The 16,710-nt window shown below is 40.7% G+C and overlaps 1 protein-coding gene across 2 annotated transcripts in view; it reads right to left on the reverse strand.

Moving 5' to 3' along the window:
* The window catches only part of LOC133155718 (alpha-2-macroglobulin-like protein 1), a 54,437-nt gene that overhangs the window by 15,097 nt on the left and 22,630 nt on the right, over window positions 1-16,710 (reverse strand). The window contains exons 12-24 of one of the 2 annotated variants that reach the window (XM_061281238.1): window positions 14,986-15,222; window positions 14,115-14,178; window positions 11,876-12,021; window positions 11,586-11,735; window positions 9,952-10,149; window positions 9,171-9,255; window positions 8,690-8,843; window positions 8,350-8,575; window positions 7,134-7,260; window positions 2,429-2,550; window positions 2,158-2,209; window positions 883-966; window positions 609-785 (exon numbers count right to left, since the gene is read on the reverse strand). In XM_061281238.1, the coding sequence (XP_061137222.1) occupies window positions 609-785; window positions 883-966; window positions 2,158-2,209; window positions 2,429-2,550; window positions 7,134-7,260; window positions 8,350-8,575; window positions 8,690-8,843; window positions 9,171-9,255; window positions 9,952-10,149; window positions 11,586-11,735; window positions 11,876-12,021; window positions 14,115-14,178; window positions 14,986-15,222 (1,822 nt within the window). Of the gene's footprint in view, window positions 1-608; window positions 786-882; window positions 967-2,157; window positions 2,210-2,428; window positions 2,551-7,133; window positions 7,261-8,349; window positions 8,576-8,689; window positions 8,847-9,170; window positions 9,256-9,951; window positions 10,150-11,585; window positions 11,736-11,875; window positions 12,022-14,114; window positions 14,179-14,985; window positions 15,223-16,710 lie in introns of both variants that reach the window. The other variant, XM_061281237.1, reaches the window with a different exon arrangement.

Genomic DNA, 16,710 nt, shown 5'->3' on the forward strand with positions numbered 1-16,710 from the left:
ACGCGAACAGAAACTATGGCAACCTAGACACATAGCAAAACTGGGGACGAGACGTGACAAATGTCCCTCGAAATGAAACTTGAAATCACCAAGTTTTGGTTTCCAAGGGTGTTTTTATTCCTCTTCAACGTCTCTCCCACACAGAGCCGCCTTTTTCACGTCCGCACGCCTCTTTCCCGTGCGCGCACGGAGCGCGGTGGTGCGTTTATGGGCAGTCGGAGAAATCAACGCCAACAAAAAAAATTACATCCAGCCTAGTTAAGACCATACCAAAGACTATAAAAATGGGACCCATTGCCTCCCTGCGTGTGTGACGATCATTGGGACTTAAAAAAAAAAAAAAAAAAAAATTCATAAAAATTGGGTGCGTATTATACATGGGTACAGGCTTTTTTCCAGCATCAGCATGCCATTTTTAGGGTGCATATTATACATGGGGGCGCACTATACACGGAAAAAAACGGTAGTAGGTTAAAACTCCCTTCTGTTATTTTATTTATCAGTTTTGTCTGAAAAATCTAAGTTGCATCTTATTGTCCCATTTTACTATCCATTTTTGACAGTCTTGTTTTACAAACCCCTCTTCAGTGCTGGAAATGCTGACTCACCACTCTTGAGGAAGTGTGTTGCCTTGTCTTGAATCTCAGTAGTCAGTTGGCCTGTGCTTTTCAGATAGTTGAGAATGTAGATGTTGGGCGCAAACAGCAACATGTTCTGCTCCCCACAGCCATATGGCATTGCCAGGAGTTGGTCCAGGTTCTTAATGGCTCGGCCCATCAGGTCACCTTCGGTCAAATAATCTCATTAGGGAGGTTTCTATGAAGAGTAGGGCTAGGAACATGCAGTCCGACTCCGAGAGTGTAAACAAAAGATATTTTTTACCAAGTACAGAGACGGTGGCTCTGGCAGATCCCGCAACAAACAGCTCTGGCATCAGAAGGGAGATTTTCTTTTCCACTGGTCCCTCTGTCAACAAAAAGTATACAAGAAGAATGAGCATAATCATTTAAATACATACTACCCACTTGTGCTTTATAGCCTATTAAATACCTTCAAGTCAGTCTCTAGTACAGAACCCATCTCCAACGTGAGATCTACCAAATTAGATTATATTTATGTCCATCCATCCATCCATCCATCCATCCATCCATCCATCCATCCATCCATCCATCCATCCATCCATCCATCCATCCATCCATCCATCCTCTATACTGCTTGTCCCCACAGAGGTCAGGGGCGTGGTGGAACCTATCCCAGCAGTCATCGGGCAGTGGGCGGGGGACACTCTGAACCAGTTGCCAGCCAATCGCAGGGCACACAGAGACGAACAACCATCTGCATTTGCACTCACACCTAGGGCCAATTTGGAGTGCTCAATTGGCCTACCAATCATGTTTTGGGGTGGAAACCGGAGTGCCCGGAGAAAACCCACGTGGGCACGGGGAGGACATGCAAACTCCACACAGGGAGCTGGAATCGAACCCGCACCGTCCTAACTGTGAGGCTGATATGCTAATTATTTGTTCCTAATTGCTAATTGACATGCTGATTGTTTTATTTCTTTGTATTGTGTGTTACCCACAAATAAATGTACAGCAGAGTAAAACTAATTTCAATTACTACAGAATTTCAAGAAGAATCTTCACAATCTAAGATTTGGAAAATTTCATTAAGACTTTATTTCCTCTGGATTCAAAAGGACAAACTAATTTGATCTGATGAGATCATAATAGGATCCTCCATATTAAATTAATACAGCAGCTACTTGCGCAACCTGCATTTATGCTTTGCCAAAGCAAATTGTGCTCATATCAGATGAGACTCGTCAGTGATATGAGCATCTGAAGAAGTTAACTCTATCTATGGTTTTCCCTTTGTGTTTTTCTTTATTGTGAGGATTCTCCTGATTATTCGATGTGAAGACATGATTGAATAGCAAGTAAAACCAAAGTTACAAGTTCGTCAAAAGTTAATCAAAAATTTTAGAAATGATCTTGAGAAAATACAAACCTTGACCATGACAGTACTTATTTTTGATATGTAGTGGGAAAAAATGACAACAACAAAATAATAGCAAACTCTTTTGTTGGTAAAACAAAGAGCTCCTAAACAGTGTACAGCAAGACTTTCTGGACATTTTCTAGGTGTAAAACTTACCTGCAGGACAGAGGAGGGCATTGTGACTGACTGACTGAGGTGTTCCTTCAGCCTACAAAAGCAACAAACATGGAAAATGTTCAACTCAAACAATTTAGACAACACAGCATGCCAAATTCAACACACAACATGGTTCAAGGTTCCACAAAAGGCTGACGATTCTCCCCTGGCCTCTTTTGTAGTCTGTGTTTAATGCAATGAACGGGTTCATGAACTTTCGTTCATTGAACACATTCAGGTACAACACTGGTTGCGTGTGACCAGTACTGACCTCCACCAGCAGACTGCGAACCACAGTGTCAATACGGCCCACTTCAGGGACAGAAGTCACCTCGTTGCCACACAGCATGTTTGTCTTGAGGGCCTCAGCGCTCACCTTCACATCGATTTTGCCTGTATGCAAACAAACAGTCGTATTCCGAGGTCAGGTAAGGAGGGCTTTGACAAATTTATTGTAAACAGCTTTCCAGACTAATTTATTTATAGCTTTTATCCCCCACACCTCCTCAAAATTCCGCTTTTCTCGCCCAGATTCCGGTCTTATTTGCTTTCATTAATCCCCATTTATTTCCTTATAATACACGCTCTGCCCATACCAAATTATCTCCCACCCCCTCCTGTGTCTTTCACAGCCCAAAATTGTTCTCACTAAGGCCAAGTACAGATCAGCCCCTAAGGGAGCGGTTTCCAAGTGTTTCATCAGTGATGCTACCTGACGTGTTAGTACAAGTGATTGTCAGCACGCCTCGAAGAGGAGATGGAGCAGCACGATTTGACACTCAACAAAGCCTCGTCGCTGCTTGATGGAAGCAATTAAAATTCCTTAGCTTTCATGCCAGCTAGTGTTCCAAAAACAGTGTTTGTACCATAATCCATCTAGTTTTGGTTTCGCATTGTCATTCCATTTCATTTCACTAAGTTTAAAACACATTTTACTGTCTTCCCAGGGGTAAAACTTAAAATACTGTAAACATTGCATGGATGACATTCATTCATTTACAGTTTTTTTTTTCAACGGATCAACTCAATGTGAAATATTTCAAATGTAACGTCTTACTTTACCGTAATTTTCTAACTATAAGACACTACTTTTTGCACAAGCTTTGAACCTTGCGGTTTAGCTATAGTCCAGTGTGTGTTATCTAGGAATCTTTCAGATTTTTATGATATTGTATGAGGATTTGTTTTGGTAATACAGGTAATAGAAATGAGGACATTTCATTTAAAACACCTGTGGCTATAAATGAACCAAACAGGAGTTCCCCCTGTTGTGTGGCTACTCAGGGACGTGATTTGAAGATATGTAGATTTGATTGATATGTAGAACCGATGAACCAAACAGAGGATATTACGTTTTACGTCAAACACGTAGGAGCGGTAAACCAATCAGAGAAGTGCACATAATGCGTAGAGTACGTACCTCCGCCGCAAATAATGAATACCGTAATTTTCGGACTATAAGTCGCTCCGGAGTATAAATCGCACCAGCCATAAAATGCCCAAAAATGTGAAAAAAAAACATATATAAGTCGCTCTGGAGTATAAATCGCATTTTGGGGGGCAATTTATTCTACAAAGTCCAACACCAAAAACAGACATGAACGAGCAACAACAGGCTAAACGATACGGTATGCTAACGTGACAAACACAAACGAGGAGCTGAGAACGGGCGTGACGTAACATTCAGTTATTTAAAAAAAACTGTTACATAAATAACACGTTTATAAAACCATCTGTGACACTCCAATTCATTAAATCCATCGATCGTCCTTTGTCAACAATGCCGTGTGCCGCGCCGCAGTTCAAATTATTCCACAGGCCCATACAACGATATATAAACTATATTTTAAATAACTATCACATAAACAACAATATTATCAAACCATTTGTGTCACTCCAAATCATTAAATCCATCGATCAAATTTCTCGTCTTTTATCGATCGTCCTTTGTCAACAATGCCGTGTGCCGTGCCGCAGTTCAAATTATTCCACAGGCCCATACAACGATATATAAATTATATTTTAAATAACTATCACATAAACAACAATATTATCAAACCATTTGTGTCACTCCAAATCAATAAATCCATCGATCAAATTTCTCGTCCTTTATGTCATCCTGGTGACAGAGGACATGTCCAGAGGATATGGCGCTTTAAAGTGTTAATTACTTTATTTGATTTTTTCTTTCTATTTTTCATATTTTGAATATGTTCAAGATAAAAATAACATGTGAAGTGCTCAACTATACTTGTAAGTACCGTTTTTTTCCGTGTACAATGCGCCCCCATGTATAATACGCACCCTAAAAATGGCATGCTGATGCTGGAAAAAAAGCCTGTACCCATGTATAATACGCACCCAATTTTTATGAATTTTTTTTAATATATTATTATTATTATTATTTTTTTAAGTCCCAATGATCGTCACACACGCAGGGAGGCAATGGGTCCCATTTTTATAGTCTTTGGTATGGTCTTAACTAGGCTGGATGTAATTTTTTTTGTTGGCGTTGATTTCTCCGACTGCCCGTGAAGGCACCACCGCGCTCCGTGCGCGCATGTGAAAAAGGCGTGCGGACGTGAAAAAGGCGGCTCTGTATGGGAGAGACGTTGAAGAGGAATAAAAACACCCTTGGAAACCAAAACTTGCCCCTCGTCGTGACTCGGAGCCGCAACAAATGTTTCGGATTTGTGTAGGGTACATTGTGACAGACAGCAAACGAGCAGGTGATCGAGCAAGCGTCTGATACGAGAGCATTGCGGTCGTATGTTGTACCATGACTTTCTTTAAAAAAAAAAATAAAAAAAATAAAAAATAAAAAATAAAAATTAAAAATTTTTTGTACCCATGTATAATGCGCACCCCAGATTTTAGGACAATAAATTAGTTAAATTTTGCGCACTATACACGGAAAAAAACGGTAAGTGATGTGTTAATGATCAAGTAAAAATTTGTGAAAAAAAAAAATATAAGTCGCTCCTGAGTATAAGTCGCCCCCCCACCCAAACTATGAAAAAAAATGCGACTTATAGTCCGGAAATTACGGTAAATACTATCGATTTCTGCAAAGAAAACAGCATTAAGACCCTCTAAAATGGCATCGACCAAGAGACGAGCTTACAAGGCACAATTCAAGCTTTCTGGAAAGCCGGAATCATTGCCATAGAGCAGCAGTGGCCAACCCGCGGCTCGCGAGCCGCATGCGGCTCTTTGGCTGGTTTCATGCGGCTCTTTTATGTTCATATCAACATTTGTGTTTATTTTTCGTGCGTATTTGCTTCGCTTGAGTTCAATATGGTATTTTGGTCAAATGCGCATGCGCGTGAAGTGAAATCCCGCAAAGGAGGAGGGACAAACCCATTTGAGGAGTGTCAACTTCGCTCTCAAAATGGGAAGGAAAAAATGCACAGCTAAACGAATATATGACGATGAACACAGGGCAGAGCGATTGGCTTTGCTGGCTTTTTAATGAATGGCGACTGTGACTACGGGGAACTATTAGGTCCAGAAAAGCTGACAAGACGCTAACCCGGCCAAAATGGCAAGGAAAAAATGAACAGCTAAACGAATATATGACGATGAACACATGACGTTTTTAACAGAGTTAAAGTTGTTTTTTGTTGAACGCTATGGCAAGCCATTCTGCCTGATATGTCGGACGTCATTAGCGCATTTAAAAGCTTCAAATGGTCAGTGCCACTTCAGCTCACTTCATGCCAATATCGATAAGGACTTTGCAAAAGGGACTGAATTTCCCAAGCACAAGTTTGGACACTTTGAAAAGTCAGGCAGAAAAGTAGGTACAGTTTTTCAAAAAAAATTACGAAGCACTCAGAGACTGTCACACTTACATTGTTTCAACTGGCTTGGAACATTGCATGGGCTAAAAAGCCATACAATGAAGTGGAGTTCGTTAAAAAATGCCTCAGTGACGTTATTGAAATCTTGTCTTCTGAAAACGACAAACTAAAACGAATGGTCTGTCCCGCCACACATAGTAAGTGAAAAACCTTATGTTTTTGTTTGTGGAATTTGTTGAACTGAGAGTTTGTCTGTGTGAGACAATGCACACAATGTTCATTGTTGAAAATGTGGTCTTTGGTCTGTGGTTTTAGTACTGTAGGAGTCAATTTGTCATTATCATGTTGGTGCGTGACATAATAATGTCACACGATAAATTTGGCTGATCAGAGGGGTGTGTGTACATGTGTGTGTGTGTATGTGCGTGCGTGTTTGTGTGTGTGTGTGTGGGGGGGGGGTGTTCATGTGTGCTCATGTGTATGATGTGGCTCTTTGCGATGACACAGTAAAAAATGTGGCTCTTAGTCGCTGACTGGTTGGCCACCCCTGCCATAGCGCAACGTGACAACAACGAGACAATGACAAGAGGGAACTTGGCATATTTAATGGCAAACTTGCCCTACTATTTCATTCGGATACAGAGAATGAGGACTTTGATGGATTTGCGTATAAAGGTTGATTAACAATAATGCCAGTACAGTAGAGTACATGGTTAAATCCTAGAATAAAGTACAACCGAACTCACGTTCTTGCTCCCGTGACATTTTTGAATCACTGTAAGCCATGGCAAGGCCTGTGTGTGAATTAAGTACAGAAAGGCCCTCGCAACCAAGTTTGTACCTTTTAATTTGAAGTGCCTTATGATGTGGAAAATACGCTAATCCACTTTTGTGTTATCTGGAGTCACTGTGCATTTTGGCTCTATAAATGTACTTTTCCTCAGTCATACAGTAATTTGGAGACTGTCCACAACTTCTTAATCTTCTGTCTTATATCGCATCTGCAATTTTTTCATATTCTTCCTTATTTTCAAACAGTTATTCATTCATAAAATTGTTTGATAATTGTAAGCTAATGCAGACATACATATTCAGTCAGATAGAATGAAGTAACACATAACAGTATTAAGAACACAGTAGTTAAATGTTTTTAAGTGAGGTAATCATTCTTACCAAGGGTAGTTGGGGTGACAATCCAAGAGAAGGTTCTGCTGTCCTCACTGCATAGACACATGCTGTATTGACAGTCGTCACAATTTCTGAAGGTATACGTGTCAGACTGGGCCAGTGTAACTTTTACCTGTAGATCCACACAAGAAAAATTCTGTAAGCAAACCATTACAGAATATATCACTTTTTTTTCAGAAGGATCTGAAGTGGGGAAAGAAAGCAGTTAAAATACAAATTTACAGCATTAATACTAAATCTGTCACTATTGAAAAGTATTTTTTTGAATCAATTACTCTATTGCAGGGGTGTCAAACTCATTTTTGTCGCGGGCCGCATTGTAGCCATAGTTTCCTGCGGAGGGCCGTTATGACTCAAATACCAACCCAACCCAAATAAATGTATGAACGCCTCATATTATATACAATGTAAGCTACAAAACAAACTGACAAATAATTCGATTTCAAATCAGACTAGTGAAAACTTATAGTTTAAAAAGAAGATTTTTAAAAGGGAAGACAATTTGCAATTTTAGTAATGACATGAATTTGATCCAAATGTGTCTTCGCGGGCCACATAAAATGATGTGGCGGGTCGTATCTGGCCCCGGGCCTTGAGTTTGACACCGGTGCTCTATTGATTATTATTTACTTAAATATAATTATTAATTAATTCAAATTATATGTGCAATGCGCAAACCACATGAGATATCTGGGCTGTTCTCCCAATGCAACTTTTGACTACAAAAGTAGGTGATCAGGACAGACATGCCAGTTTCCATACAAACATTCATTCGTCCTCTGAACCGCTTCTCTTCACGAGGGTCGCAGATGTGCTGGAGCCTATCTCAGCTGTCATCGGGCAGTTGGTGTGGGACACTTTGAACTGATTGCCAGGCACACATAGACGAACAACCATTCGTACTAACAACCACACCTACGGGCAATTTGGAGTGGTCAATCGGCCTATCATGCAAGTTTTTGTAATGTGGGAGGAAACGGGAGTCCCCGAAGGAAACCCACGCAGGGGAGTACATGCAAACTCCACACAGGCAGGCTGGAGCCGGACTCGAACCCTGCACTTCTGAACTGTGAGGCGGGCATGCTTACCAGAGCACCACCATACAAACCAAATTTGAATTATTTCTATTCAGTATTCATAAGGTCCCGTTACAACCAGGTGTTACATGATAGTATTTCGTTAACGAGTCATTGATATTTACCATGATGCATTTAGAGAGATAGTTGAAGACGGTGGCTTTTAGAATAAACACTTCCCCACGGATGACAGAGTAGGGTAGTGTCAGACTGACAAAGAAGGGCTGGAACGCTGTCAGCGCAGTGGTGGGCGCCACACCGAAGCCCACAGAGGAGACGCAGAAAGCTCCAGCGGCCCACTTGGTGATGGAGTCTGGGACCGTCTTCTCCACATTCACGGTACCCTGGTCTCTATACACACGCAAGCCAGGACAATTAACAGGTTGCTTTGAGCGCAAACAAGACTGGGACGTTTACTATTTCAAACTGTCAAGTTTTGAATATCTGCCATCTGAACCTATTTACCCAACAGAAACTAAGTCCCAGATCCACGTTTCAGGGAAGAAAGTCCTAATGGTCTCCTTCTTCTTCTCCTTCATAGTTTTCTGCTGAGTTGTCTCGACAATGTCAGAGGCCCGCATCACATTAAAGGCCAGGGAAATCGGAGAATCTACGACATCTGCTGGGAAGACATAAAAAATTACGTTACCATGAATCAGCTGCAGGAACACACTCACTGTCATTATGTTTGGATGAACAAAGAACCATATTGGTGTAAATTAGGGCCACATTTTCACAGTCAGAGAAATTAATCACTCCCCTTACACAGAAAACCAGAGTGCTTCCGAAGAATAAAATTCATTAAATTTAAAACAAGATAGACTTCAGGTGCCATGCTATAGTTATGAAATTCATGAACAAAAAATACGTGTTCCAATGAGCAGCAGCTTGTGCAAGAAGTTAACGAAATTGTGGGAGATAAAAGAATATCCTGTAGGAAACATACCATCATAATAATACCCAATTCTTTCTAGTAGGCAGTTTTGGGGTTTCTTCACATCAGAATTTGTCACAAGCTTGACTCCAATCTCCTGAAATAGAGAGAAACATTTGTCAAGCCACAAAACATTAACAAAACTACTGCTTCTACTACAAATTATTCTTCTACACCAAGAACATCTACCTTGTCAAAGCAATCTCGAGGGAAACAAATTAGAATTATATTTTGTTAGAAGATTAGATAAAAGTTTTTTTTTCTTTTTTAAATTTCTAATTTTCCAAATAGAATCTTGGCTGTTGCAGTTCGCTGGAGTTCCTTCCACAGATGTGAAAGTTTGAAATCTGTGTGTGTGAAACTGTGTGGCATTTGTTTCAAAACTAAATAAGTGTCCCACAAGCTCTATACTATAATGCCACGGTTGATGACACATGCCTTAAAAATAAAGCAGACCAGTCAATAGTACCGTATTTTCCGCACTATAAGGCGCACCTAGAAACCTCAAATTTTCTCAAAAGCCGACACTGCGCCTTATAATCAGGTGCGCCTTATATATGGACCAATATTGAGCCACTACAGCAGGCGTGTCCAAAGTCAGGCCCGCGGGCCAAATGTATATAGCTTATATATGGACAAATTTTTAAAATGGGCCATTCATTGAAGGTGCACCTTATAATCCGTTGCGCCTTATATGTGGACAAGGTTTTAAAATGGGCCATTCATTGAAGGTGCGCCTTATAATCCGGTGCGCCTTATAGTGCGGAAAATACGGTACATCGTGTCACCTTACTTTAAAGATGCTAAAAACATCATCCTTCTGGTTGGTTGGTCCAAAGTAAAGTGAGCGCTTGCTCCTCCCTTCCTCTACATCCACCAACATCTCAGGCTCAGGCTGTGGCATGGGCTCAGGGAAGCAGGGATATGGCTCATAGTCTTCAATCTCATGCGAGTAGCCTGACAGCTTCTGCAGAGGCAGCTGATTGTACACCTACACAGAGTTAACCACAATATTATCAACAAGGTTCTAAATCTTTTTTTTTTCTTATCACCAGCCAATGTACATAGAAGGCGAACAGCAAGATAGTATAGAAAGGGTTGGGCATCCTTTGAATTTGAATGATTCCGATTCCTTGTTTGATTCAGAGCACAAACAATTCTCGATTTCGATTCATTTTGTGGAGTCCAAACTACGTCCATTAATTGTTAGTGGCTCACAGAACAGACTAAAACAACCTCACAACCCGTCTCATTTGCCTACATTCTACTACGATACTTCACTAATACTATACTTACTATACTTTACGATACTTACGATTACTACTATACTTATTACTACTGTGAAAGTTACTTACACTAACTTTCACATTGCGTGACATGGCAGGAGAACAGAAGAAGTAAATTGTCATCCGTCACTTTTTCAACCAATCAGTCTAAATCCGATAAAGCCACGGGCTATGCCAAAAATTTGAAAGATCATAATGTTTTGCTCTATTTTTTTCCAATGATACAGTATACATAAAAATCTATAATATACATACTTAAAAATGATGCATTAGAAGTAACACGAATTGGGTTAAAAATTGCACCAACCCAATTTGTTGCGTCGAATTGACCCAACTTCCTGGGTCGGTCCAATTTTCGAACCAGCAGTTTTAAGGGTTTGTATTATAGCGTCACATATTTTATGTGCACTGGTGTGAAAGCAGCCCTTCCCTCCTTTGATTGTCCATATGTGGGCCTTTAATGTCGGGACAATCCTACTTTCCAATTTTGGATGACCTCAACTCAACTAGTCTACACATGCACTTGTATCAACGTTGTAATCTTTTAATTAATTTTACCATGAATTTCTCATATGGTTATTTTTAACCAGTTGTAATAATTAACTTGAATTAGAAGTTAAGATTGTTTTACTTTTACGAGAGCTTTATTTTTGAAAACCCCATGAAATTAAAGTCACAGCTGTGTGTAATGATCTGTGTGTGTGGACCCAGGCAGTGCACATGCATGTGCCTCACGCATCACTGGCAAAAGCGACGGGTATGTTTTTATCAACATCCACTATTCGAAATTCATTTGGCAGGTTGGCCGTTGTTAACTTAGAACCCTGATTATCAATACTCAGCAGAAGATTGAAGACACACGTAAAAAATGTTTACATCTCAGGTAGAGTGGTACAGAAATGACATAACTAATGATGCTACAATAATACTTTATTGCCTATGTAAATGCAATTTGTGTGAACAGATATGTGTTAGATTTAAACAGCATTTAAATTTCATGCAGAAAGGCCGCAGCAAACAGATTCCGACCCTGAAATTTCTTGTTCTACTGTACCACCTTAAATAAAATCTAAGTCGTTTTTTTGTTTTGTTTTAGAAATTAGTACATACAACAGATGAGGCATTGTGTTAGTTAACTTACATAACCAACAGTGAGTTCCCTCTCTGATTGCAGCAGTAAAATGCTTTGGTCAATGGCTCGAACCGAGCACAAAGAGCCAGGCTGAGCCTGCAGTTTCAATGTAGTTTTCTCTGCTGGAAGCTCTTGGAGGGACGGGAACTTAAGAGAAACCTGCACAGAAGACAACAGGGAGTCAGAGGTGATTAATCCAGTTCTCAAATGATCTTTTGTTTGACACCATTTACTATATCTATTGCATTCAGACTCAATTGTGGGTTTTTTTGCCTACTGTATTTAAAAACAAGAAGTACCTTATTTTTGAGACAGAGCTGGATGGGGAAGTCGTGGCTGTCTGCCACAGCCTCACCACCAGGCAACACAGTGTAAACTACAACCTGTGCGAAGGGTGCCAGGTCAATCACTTGATGGAGGGGTATGGTCAGCTCCCCTTTGTTCACTGACAGAGAGAGGAAAAATACATCATATGTTGAAATGAACAATGTTTCAAGCAGGAAATTTAGTGAGTCTTTTTTGTTTTGATTTGATGAAATTACATAATAAAGTAAGGTGGCAGGGTATTGCACTAATTAGTACGTCTGCCTCACTGATTAGATGTTATGAGTCTGATTCCGCCTCTGGTCCTCTCTGTGTGAGGTTTGCATGTTCTTCCTATTATATCCCAGAAACATGAATGGTAGGTTGATTGACCACTCCAAATGACCCAGTTTGGATGGTTGTCAACTGGGATAGAGGGCTGTGCACCATTCCCCAAGACAATTTGATTTATAGCCTTTGACAGAAAACTGTTATGTACAGTCGGTGTTATCAGAGGCGTAGCCAGGAATTTTTCCAGTAGGGGCGCACGCCCACAGGAAAAAAAAAATCTAACATCACCCACGCCGTTCGCTGATCGCTAAAACAACATCCGGGTCCGGGAGGCAAACGGTGAATGGATAACATCGCGCACATAGAATAGCGCAAGCACATTCGCGCAAGACCGAAAGAAAAAAACGGCATGAAAATGAAGAATCGAAAAAGCTCGATTTCTTTCAACCGGGGAGCAGGGAGTCCGAACCGGGGCGCCGCCCCGGCTCGCCCCAGCTTGGCTACGCCTCTGGGTGTTATGTTCTGTATTTTGTTGGTTTTGGTTTAGCTAGATCCAATCTTTACCACGCCACACTTAGATTGGCACACTGGGTCTTACATTGTGTAGTGACGTCAGGGACAGTCAAAACAGATTTGATTGTTTGAAGCTGTTAAGACTGTCCATATCCGATTTTGAAACTACCTCCCGATTGTGGGTTCAATCTGTCTCGCGAAAATTAGATTTGTGACTGTTCATCAATTGCCTTGTGACTGTTCAGACAACACAGCAGCCATCCAGTTCCAATCTGGATGGGCTTAAAATCAGATTTCTCGCAATCTGAACACATCCTTAACTCCCTGCTTCCTTTCATTCCTTGTTGGTTCTCCTACTCATGTTTAGTTCCCGGATGGGTTGTTAGCTGAATGTCGTCAATTCTTCTTCCTCCTACTTTAATCCCTGTTTCAGCCAAATGGTTAGAAAAAGGGTGAATTTACAGAGACTTCGTGTGCACACAAAACCACCTGCTGAGCCATGTGCATAATCACAGGCAGATGTATCTTAAGTAATGTATGATGTACTGGTGCATAGATGATTTTCATGTCTGTTTCGACTCTTGGAAAATACTAAGAATTACAAAAATTGTATGATGAAACAATTTCTTAACAAAGTATATTGGGCTAATACAATCTATTTTGTGTTTCACAGGGTAACAAAGTAAATAGGATTCTGTATTTTTTTTTCCCTTCCCAGTGAATTGTTGTTATTGTACTGTTATTGTAATTTCGTTGGGACATAAACATTTCACTGTTGCATAAAATAAACTGTTAAATTAAGAACAACAACAAAAAAACAACAACCTAATGAGTCCAAAACGGTATATCAAACCCAATGCAGCCTGAGGCTCAAACCCGCACATCTATTGTCCAGTAATTTGAAAGTCGCTGTGCAAAACCACCTTGCACTGGGTACTGCTGATATCTTCATTTGCAAGGATTCCCAGGATTGTGTGTATAGATTTGCACAGCTAAACTCTAACTAAATTAAACACTACTATAATTCCTTCAAACTGCAGTTTCCAAACTACAATATCCAAATCACGAGCTGGCTGTGAGTCTTATTTTGAAAAAAAAACAAAAAAAAAACATATAAGTACTAATCGACCCACTGCCTGAGGGGTTTATATTGCTGTCAAATATTGCGGAACAATCTGAAGTGTTTTCCGATACAGTCACAAAGTACAACAGCCAGCAAGGCTTCGGGCATCACCCTTTCTCGCTCCTCCACTAAACAAAGCAACCTAGTAAATACAGTAAATTTAAGTTGAATAATTTCAAGGTGACCCTTGCATCCTTTTCTTGTTTGCGGACCTTAGAGGAAAACTACCACACCTATTTTCAAGGTGGGAGGAATCCAGCGTACCTCATGACAACCAACACAAGCACAAATAAACAAAGAAAAATTACCTGCACCCACAGTAACAGCCACCGGTAACCTGCCATGCTGCACAATTGATCCTTTGGACATCACCTAAAAAGTATGCATACAATCAGCAAAGTCAAATTTTTTCTCCATCCATCCCTGCTCTCTGTTGTTTCTTTGACTTATTGTATATAAAAATTCTGGGCCAGATTTACTAACAATGAAATTAATCGCGCCTTTAATTGATTGCGTTTGATTGCCCTTGCTCTTTGCTCTCTCAACATTTTATTCACAAAGCATTTTAATATTCAGCTTGTTTTTGACAGCTTCAAGATGCCTGTTGCGTTCCTGCTCCAGTAGCGCATGTCCTCTTCCACTTGTCCCTCTTCCGGCAAAGCACAACCTGAGGTTGTCACCCCTTCTTCTTTTGGCAAAGCATGACCTGCGGCTGTCTACAGTCCCTGTTAAGGTAGCACACGTTCCGCGGCGGCCTCCCAACCCTGCTCTGGAAGCGAGAGCTCTGCGCTGTGACCACTCCCCTTCAGGTGTGGCCTCCTGAATGACTATTTAAAGATCTTTTTGCTCGCTGATTGATTAGGCATGGCCCGATGTCATCCAGTAGAAGTTCAAAAACTAAGCATGCCTTCTGCATCCTGCGCCACTCTCTCTTGTGACTTGGTGTTTTTTTTATCCAGCCCTGTCCTGTTACTTAGTATTTTTGTATATCATGGCTCTCTGAGGTTTTTCCACTTCCGTGTCCTGCCTGCTTCTGGGCCCAAATTATGCTGCTCAAGTCACACACACAGACTTTTGAAACTTGCACACTCAGTGTGTATCTTTCACACAGCAATACATTTCTAGTACAAACTCAAGTTGCCAATACTGAAATACAATATTGAAAACACCTGGACTCACCAAGAAAAGAAAGTCTAAGGTCTCTTGTCCCTTCTTGAGTTCTTGTCCCTGGATTATGTACTGAGCTCGTACTGTGGCATCTTTGTCACAGGAGATCCTTCCATGGACCTGCATCAGCTTCAAAAAACTACTACTCTTTGAATAGAAGGCATTAACGTCATGATAGGCTGCCCTGTACTCTGGTTTCCGCAAATCCGGAACATACTGTTCATCATCATCGACCAGTTTGGACTTGGCCTGTAAACAGAAAAACAAGAAAATGGTGGAATTCAGAGCTCTTTGTGACATCAAATTTAGGATCAGTTCAGTCAACTTACATAACTTCTGATAACTTCTTTCTAATACAGTTTTCAATTCTGATGCATTCAAATACGACAAAGGTAACTGTCTGCGTTCACACTAGGGGTGTAAATCGCAGGTTTTGTCACGATACGATATCATATCGATACAAAGAACCACGATACGATATTTGCCGATATCTTAAAGCCTGCTGTGATTCATTCACGATACATCACGATATAGCGCTCTACGATCGATTTAGGAAAACTCTTTATTTAGGAAATTACAAGAGTATTGTAGTATACAAAGTGCTTCTTTTAACACTGAACTTTGATGTCGTGTTTTTTCTTTAAATGTGCGGCGAGATTTGTGCTCCCTGAATATTTGATCACCGCATGGCAGGATTTACAAACTGCACGTGTCTTGTCCATTGAGCCATCTTTTCTTTGGAATCCAAAGTGCTTCCAAACGAATGACTTGAAGCCTAAAGGGGAGCAAATTTCCTCGTCTTTTTGGACACTAGCCATAGCACCAGCCCAGGAGCCGCGTACTAGTTGTCGACTCCCCTTTCACGTGCCTGCTCTGCTCAGAACACAACATGCCGCGCACTGCTCCCGGAAAGAGGAAGCAAGCAACAATGAACTGGATTTCAAAATAAAGTCGCGTCTAATGTCCGAGGTCAAACACGGCGATATAAATCGATGTTTACGTTTAGCATCGATGCCAATAAATCGTAGAGCATTATATCGATTAATCGATGTGTATTGATGAATCGTTACACCCCTAGTTCACACTGAGAGGCGTGATGCCAATTCAGATTTCTGATCTGATCTTTTTATGGAGTCGTTCACGTCATAAACAAATGTGGCTTCTAATGTGAACACGCATGATGTGACACGCATGCCCATAAAGCGCAAACTCAAGTGACATGCACTGGAAAAAAATACATCCTGTGGCACAATGTTTCTGTGTAGAAATGTAGAAATAATTTGATGGTGTCATCAACATCGATGATGGAGACTAAATATGACGTCACATCATTGCCGTACATCAAAAACGGACTTTCACCTCAAATGTGCACTCTATTCCCTTCCTGCAACAAGGAAATATTGGTCTTTTGATGATGTGTAGTTCAGACATGTACAGATGAGTGTTCATACTGCAAATATGTACATTGCTGACATATTTGATTTATATCCACAAACGAAAAAGGCCTAGCTGGCATTTGGAAACATTTAAATTGTACATGAAAAAAAAATGTGTCGCATATGGACATCCATATCCATTATCTGTAGCGCTCGTTCCCACGGGGATCGCGCTGGAGAATAACCCAGAAGCCATCGGCAGTAGGTGGGCTAATCGTAGAACACATATAGACAAACAACCATCCGCATACACACTCATCACAAGCAAATTGGAGCGCTACATTGGCCTACCATGCATGGT

Source organism: Syngnathus typhle, linkage group LG6 (genome assembly GCF_033458585.1).
Source record: "Syngnathus typhle isolate RoL2023-S1 ecotype Sweden linkage group LG6, RoL_Styp_1.0, whole genome shotgun sequence".
In the NCBI taxonomy this organism is placed as follows: domain Eukaryota; kingdom Metazoa; phylum Chordata; class Actinopteri; order Syngnathiformes; family Syngnathidae; genus Syngnathus; species Syngnathus typhle.